Raw genomic sequence first — 8,123 nt, forward strand, 5'->3', positions numbered from 1 at the left:
TAAAACTGTATTATAAAGCAGCAATCAACAACCTATTTGGTACTGGCTAAGGAACAGAGTGGTGGGTCAGTAGAATAGATTTGATATACAAGACACAATAGCTGATGGTGATATTCATCTACTGTTTGATAAACCCACAGTCTCCCGTTTGTCACTATTTGACAAAAGGACTCAGAAACCTGGAAAGCAGCGTGGGAGAAACTAGGCATAGACTAACATCTCACATTAAGAGTGACAGGAGAACTATAAATGGTTAAAAGGAAAAAAAAATCTGCCAAGATTTTTGCCAGGAATGATTTCCTTTGTCCTCAATAGCAGAGCTGCCACAATTGACTTGTGTTCTCACCATCCTCGTTTGAGGCACAAGAAAGGAGAAGGACTCAAGGCCAAATGTGATGAGAGTAGCTGGAGCAGCCCAAGGCTGGACAGAGGAGGTCTGCACTGAGGGCAGCACAGTTTAAGGACTTTTAGGGATCAAGTCTCAAAACATCTAAAAGAGAGGAAGATTCCAAACATTAAGAAAAACCACAGACACTCTTGCTACTGAAAACCAAAATGAGATGGTGTCCCTAAGCAGTGACTCCAATGCCTCCTTGGCCTCTCTGTTAAATCTTGATGGAAATGATTCACATCTGTATTGAGGTCCCACCTGAGGAAGGTACAAGCACTGGATAGTCCTGCTTAAAGGGTATCACATCTTTACAGTCACACACTTGACTGGAAGGAGCACAAAATACAAGTTCTCATTGTTAATGTTCTTTGTATTTGACTCTAAATGAGCATTTGAGTCATTTCATACGTATATGTCACAACCATTCAAGATTACCTGAAAGAGTCAATGAAATAACTTAAGGATGGGGAAGAAAGCATTTTCCCCAGGAATCTGGGCCCCTCTACTTACAAATACAGGGACATAACCACACACACACACACATACACACACACACACACACACACACTCTTTGTGGTCCAAGCATCATGGAGAGGCATTTCTGGAGGACAAGTAGGCAGCTGGGGAACACAGGGGATGCACCTGTGGCCATGGCATGTACAGAGAGGGGTAATTCACACCTCCAACCCCACAGGAAGATTGACTTTTCTGGTGATGCTGCTTATTCCTGTCTTTCTCCTCTGTTCTCATGGTCTCTGCTGGACCTTGCTCGGTCAAATGCATTGGCTCAGCTGGAAGAATAGTCTCTCCAGAAGTAGGGAGGCAGAATTAAAAATAAAGCCCAGAAACTTTCAAACAGTGACCTCCTACCTCCTTGAACAGCACCCCAGGTCTCTGGGCTTGGAGCTCTCTCTGACGGCTTCAGAAATCTAGTCTTCCTGAAGGGGCACAGAACAGACATTCCTTTTGATCCATCATGACCTGTGGCAATCGTTCCTACATCAGATACAAGGCACAAATACATCTCCACACAAGGTATGAACCCACAGGGTCACAGTATCAGATAGATATAACAGGGAGTCTCACAACGTATGGTTCCCCCCCCCCCACCAGCTTGTCCTAGCCTGGCATCTGTGGTCCCTGGGCTGACACTCGTGACCCAGGGCTTGTCATGCCTAGGAAGCCCCAAGGGGCCTTTCACAGGGGCTGCTTCTGATATAAATATCTTTCTGCCTCCCTCTGTCTCACTCTGAGCTCAGAGGTCTCTGCCTGCAGGTGTTCAGGGACAGGAGGATGTCTCTGCCCCATCTTCTCTGGCTGCTGCTGCTCTGGGTTCAGGGTAAGACATACCAAAAGAGGGGACAGTTTTTCAGGAGAGCCAGGATTAAGGGTTAAGGGTTAAGGTGTGACCTGGCCTCTAGATGAGATAAAGAGTTAGCCCAGCACGCTGATAGGTTCTCACAGGCTCAGGTGGGACCCGGTTTGTAGAAACTATAATGTCTCTCTGAAAAACACAAAGTGTTTTGAGGCCAATTAAGTTAATTTTGGTCTTTGTGGATTTGAATACATCTATTAATTACATTATATTTGACATAGATGTCCAAATACTTCTATTTTAATCTTTTTTTCCCTTTCAGATTCCCATGGTGATGTTGTGCTGACCCAGTCTCCAGCCTCCCTGTCTGCCTCTCCAGGAGACAGAGTCACCATGAGCTGCAAGGCCAGTGAGAAGATCACATATAGTGATGGTGATGACCTGTTATGCTGGTACCAGAAGAAGCCTGGCCAAGCCCCCAGGCTCCTCATCTACTGGGCCACCAGGCTGGCTTCTGGAGCGCCTGCCCGGTTCAGTGGCAGTAGATCTGGGACAGATTTCACTCTCACCATCAGCAGCATGGAGGCTGAGGACGCTGCTATCTATTACTGTCAGCAGGGTCTTAAACTTCCTCTCACAGTGATATATTCTCGAACAAAAACCTTCCAAGGCCCAGACCTGGTGATCAGAGAGGCTTCAGTACCCCAGCTACTTCCCCTTGTATACAACCTGCTGTGGGAGCTATGTAATGTGGCCTCTCTGCCTTCCCTGGGCATTCACTGAGTGCTTCTAGGCTGTCCAGGCTGTCTAGGTAAGAGCCAGACCAGAAGAAAAGTCAGGAGACATTCTGGACCTCAAGGAACTTGGCTATTCTCCCCATGGAAACCATTCTAGTCCAGGTCTCCCTGCCACTGAGGCCAACTCCTTACTCATAATTTTACTTATGAGGAGACTGAGGTAGACAGAGTCACTTGTCCAGAGTCACACAATGACTTAAAGATCTAAGGTAGTATTTGAACCTTCCTGACACCAAACCCCACGGCCTATCCACTTGTCTACACAAAGGAGGGCAGGAGTCCCCTGAATTTGGTAATGCATCTCAGTCTTCTCTGAGTAAGGCCTGGAGCATGCAGGGTTAGGGTTTCACACATTTATCCTGCCTTACAGCCCAGAGAAGCCAAGGAAAGTACCTGAGTGATCACCTCCAAGGCACCAAAGGTCCCTCCCCTATAACAAAGACACTTTATCACTTCCTGCCTCTCCTGGTCCCTGTCTTCACCCCACCCTGCCTAAGGCAAGAATAGAAGGATGTCTCTCAGGAGGAGCCTGGGCCAGACCCTCAAGACAGATCAATTTTCCATTGCAATTTGATGGGAATCTTTAGGCTAGGGAAACTTCATCCAGGCCATCTCTTGTGCCAAAGACTCTCTCTTGCCACGAATGGACCCAACCCTCATGGGCCCAGAGCAGGAAAGTAGCTGGTTTGAAGCCAATTCAGGAGTTCAGATTCATTCGTGAAAAGGCCAGTCCCAGTGACTGGGTTTAGGGATATAAAAGCCTTCAGACTACAGTCCCAGAAGGGCTGGGAATGTGGCATTTTCCTTCAGGAATCGCCCTCACTGTATCCTGAGCTCTCACTGTTCTCCCAGTAGCAGAGGCTGCTCAAAGCTTGCTCAGTTGGGTGCCCCGGGCAAGTCCTTATTCCTCCCCAGAGACTGAGAACTAATGTTGGGCTTGTGCTGAACTAGCCAGTCTGCCCAATTCAAAGACCCAGAAGCCTAACTTGGAATGGGGAGCACGTGCTAGGGGAAGTAGTAAACCTTTATGTCGCAACTACTGTGTTCCAGGCACTGTGCTAATCACTGTTACAAATATCATTTGATCTTCACAACAATCCCAGGAGGGAGGGGCTATTATTATCCTCACTTTGCAGATGAGAAAACTGAGGCACTGAGGTTAAGTGACTTGGCCAGGGTCACACAGCTGGTGTGTGAGGAAGGATATGAACTCACGTTTACCTGATTCCCCTTCCAGCACTCTATTCACTGCATCACTTAGCTGCTTGATAGGGACTATGAGGGTGTCTTTATCCACAAGTACAAAGTCAACTAGCATTTTTCAGGGCCTAAGGAACAGAAAACCAAATAGTGTATCTGCTTGTGGATTCCCTGCAATAGCTTGTAAGCTCCAGGAAGTTATGGATGGGGTACTTGTGCCTTAGCGTCCCAAGGTCAGGCACACAGTAGGCTCTAACAAACACTTCTCAATCCACTGTTAGTATAGTGGCCTGGGGGCCCATGGGGAGGACCCATGCCATTGATGAGGTGCAGAAATGCCCTGGAAATTTCCAGCCATCCAAGTGAGTCTCAGAACTGAAGACCACGAGCAACTGGGGATTGCAGAAGTCCCAGAAAGTGCTTCATGTTTTGGTGCTTTAAGTATCAGCCTCCTGGGATAGTCTTAGAGGAGTCATAAGTTATCACTGCCTCTTACTGAGGTCTTTGTTAGTGTGTGCAATGACTCAGTTGGGTTAAGCAGGTCTTTTGTGTGGAGGAAATGAGTGACTCTGCTCTACCTGATTGACCTCATCCAGGGAATATCTTTCTGCTTCCCCTTTCAGGGGGAGCGTAGCAGCAAGCACCCCGACATATATGTCCAGGGTGGTTGCCAATACAGGTTCTTAGATCTGCTTTTCCAAAGAAAGGCAACTCAAAATGGGTTAACAATTTTGCTTTAATCCATCAAACATATTATTTACCTAGGTCAGGGGAAAAAGTCTCATCCTGAACTTCAGAGTATACAGACAGGACAAGAGGAGACAGAGCAACATTTCAAGCAGACAAGCCTCTAACTGTCTGACCATTACATACATCCGTACCTAGTCACAGTTATCAGAGAGAGAAGCATCAACATCTGGGTTTTCAAAGCCGGGGGCTCTCAACAACGGCTGCCCAGAGTCTCATCTGGTCAAATCACACAACACTTCTCGAAGTGAGCCCCAAAACAATGCCTCACATCAGAGTTTATATAGCCTGACCCACTGGCCAATCACAAAGTATCTCCTGAAAAACAAGCCTCCTACCACAGGCTCCAGGTGCCCTTAAGCCTATCAAAGTGCCTAGGGTCAGGGAAAACCTTAAATTTCCATTCCTATAACATTGTTACAGGAAGGTAAATTTTTAAGATCTTCCCTTCCCCTAGGCTTAAGTGCACCTGGAACCTGTGGTGGGAGGCTTGTTTTTCAAGAGATACTTTGTGATTGGCCAGTGGGTCAAGAAGGTTGTTACACTCTCTGAGCCAGGAGAAGACTATACAAGCCCTGATGGGAAGCTTTGCTTTGGGGCTCACTTGGAGAAGTGTTGTGTGATTTGCCCAGATAAGACTCTGGGCAGCTGTTGAGCCCCCCGGCTTTGAAAAACCCAGATGTTGATGCTTCCCTCTCTGGTAACTGGGATTAGGTATGGATGTAATGGTTGGACCGTTTGGAGGCCTTCCTACTTGATATGTTTTTTCTGTTTTCTTGTAACTTCTGTCTGTATACACTGAATTTCAGGGTGCTGACCTTTTCCCCCAGAACTAGGTAAATGACATGTTTGATTGAGTAAAATAAGCTTGTTAAGTCATTTTCAGTTGCTTTCCTTCATCAAAGCAGATCCAAGAACCTGGGGACACTGGGGTGCTTGCTGCTACAAAGGGAGACCACACCTACTTAAGTTTGAAGGGATTTCTTCTGGGACTCTCATGTGGAGGAGGATCCAGAGACAGAGAGTCTGAAGAAGAGCTTAACTCCTTTCTTTCCATCCAGGTTGCCCTAGGACTCAACACAATTCATTTTCCTGAGTCTAGAGCTAAGAGAGACCTCTGAGTAGAGAGGGAGAGAGGAAGAAGCCAGCCCTCGTGTGCAGAGCACTGCTTTTGACTGATGTTATGGACTGATTTATTGAACCTTTTTTAATGGACCCCCAAATTTCAACAGTAGCATCTCTATGAATGAAGGACTGGCAGTCCAATAGCTCACCTCTTTGTCAGAAGCTCCTTAACTATTTATTTATTGCTGAAATTCTTTTTTTCTTAATGTTGAGTTCCAAAGTCTCTCCTTCCCTCTCTTGAGATGGCAAGTAATATGACATCCACTATACATGTGTATAGAGCACTAGCCCTGGAGTTGGGAAAATCTGCATTCAAATCTGACCTCTGAGAATTCCTAGTTGTGTGACCCTGGATAAGTCACTTAATTTCTTTCTGCCTCATTGTCCTCAACTATAAAATAGGGGTAATAATAACTGGGTCATTATGAGGACCAAATGAGATAATATTTATAAAATGCTTAGCATAGTGCCTGACATATAGCAGATAGCTTAATAAATGTGCATGTAAATTGGAGAACAAGGAAGAATTGAACTGTCAGATCAATGGGGAAGGGAAGAATTTATGACCAAATGAGAAAGAGAACATTATAAAATGAAAAATGGATCATTTTATTACATTAAATTAAAAAGGGTTTGCACAAGCACAATCAGTGGAGCAAATGTTAGAAGGAAAGCAGAAATCTGGGAAAGAATTTTTGTAGTGAGTTTTTCTCATAAAGGCCTCATTTGTCAAATAGAGAACTGAGTAAAGTTTATAATACAAGTCATTCTCCAATTGATAAATGGTCAAAGGATATAAGCAGGCAGTTTGCAGATGAACAAATTAAAGCTAATTCTAATCACATGAGAAAATGATCTAAATAATTATTGTTCAGAGAAATGCAAATCATAACAACTCTGAGGTACCACATCACACATGTCAGACTGGCTAACATGACAAAATAGGAAAATGATAAATGTCGGAGATGTGGGGGGAAATGGAACACTAATGCATTGTTGGTGGACATGTGATCTAACCATTCTGAAGAGCAATTTGGAACTATGCCCAAAGATTTACCAAACTGTGCTTACCTCTTGATCCAGCAATACCACTGCTAGGTCTGTGTACCAAAGAGATCATAGTAAAGGGAAAAGGACCCACATGCACAAAAATATTTATAGCAGCTTTTTTGTGCTGGCAAAGAATTGGAAATTGAGAGGATGCCCACCAATCGGGGAATGGTTTAATAAGTTGTGATATATGAATGTATTGGAATACTATTATTCCATAAGAAATGATGAGCAGCAGGACTTCAGAAAACCCTGGAAAGACTCACAAGAACTGATGCTGAGTAAAGTGAGTAGAACCAGGAGGACATTGTGCACAACAGAAACACTGTGCAATGACCAGCTTTGATAGACTTAGCTCTTTTCAGCAGTGCAAAGATCTAAGACAATTCCAAAAGATTCATGATGGAAAATGCCATCCACATCCAGAGAAAGAACTATGGAGTCTGAAGACAGATTGAAGCGAACCATTCTGTCTTTTTCTTTTCTTTCTTATGTTTTTTCCCTTTTGTTCTGACTCTTCTTTCACAATTTGTCTCATGGAAACATATTTAATACGACTGGACAAAACATGTTTTGTTTATGTTAGATTGCATGCCATCTTGGAGAGGGGAGGGAAGAGGAAAATTTAGAATTCAAAATCTTATAAAAATGAATTCTGAAAACTATTTCTATAAGTAATTGGAAAAATGAAATACTAGCAAGTGGGAAAAAATAAATGCTTATAGATTGAAAGAACATTTCATATTTAAAAACTCTTTATGTCCACGTTAGTTCATTGGGTTGAAGATTAAGTGCAGCTCCTTTTGGTCCATGTTCAAAGGAAATGAAGTTTCTTTGAATGAAGATTCTATTTCAGATACACATCAGATCAGAGAACCACTGAGCTCTGAACATTCCGGGATTCTAGGAATCTACAATGCCCTGAGTACTGTATTATGGATTAATAATCAACTTCTATACATATATGAGTGCTATTGGAAAAGTTCGTTTGCAACTGACGAAATCATTCTAGAAAACAATTTGGAATTAAATGAGAAAAGTCTGGCACATAGTAGGTACTTAATAAATGCTTGTGGACTAATTAATCTCTTTATACCTTTTGACCAGATAGTCAATTGATCGATTAATCACCAAGTCTTAATTTAATTCTTACGATGTGACAGGAACTGTGCTGAGCACTGGGAGATTACGAAGAAAAACAGTCTATTCCCCAAGGAACTTGGGTTCTAAAAGAGCAGGTCACAAGTATTTCATAAATGCATTCAAGTTACATGTAGAATAGATCGAAGATAACAGAGGGGAAGGCATGAGCAACATGGGAGCCCAGGACAGGTCCCTTGCAGAGGGTCATATTTGAGCTGATTTAGGAAGCCCCTGGGATTATCAAGTACAGAGGTGACATGGTCAGACCCATACTTTAGGAAAATCATTTTGGCAGATGTGTTAAGGATAGACTCTAATGGATTTGAGGCAGCAGACCAATGAGAGATTTTTTCAA

At 43.7% G+C, this 8,123-nt stretch overlaps 1 gene segment (V, D, J or C); it reads left to right on the forward strand.

Annotated features, from left to right (window-relative positions):
* The first annotated feature begins 1,684 nt into the window (after nt 1-1,684).
* On the forward strand, nt 1,685-2,489 carry LOC138160746 (immunoglobulin kappa variable 3-11-like). The segment is given in 2 exon segments: nt 1,685-1,730; nt 2,029-2,489. Coding segments are annotated over 2 exon segments (507 nt in total).
* The last annotated feature ends 5,634 nt before the right edge of the window (nt 2,490-8,123 follow it).

Source organism: Petaurus breviceps, unplaced genomic scaffold, assembly GCF_028583685.1.
Source record: "Petaurus breviceps papuanus isolate PSGF00001 unplaced genomic scaffold, PetGlider_PUasm1.0 182, whole genome shotgun sequence".
NCBI lineage: Eukaryota > Metazoa > Chordata > Mammalia > Diprotodontia > Petauridae > Petaurus > Petaurus breviceps.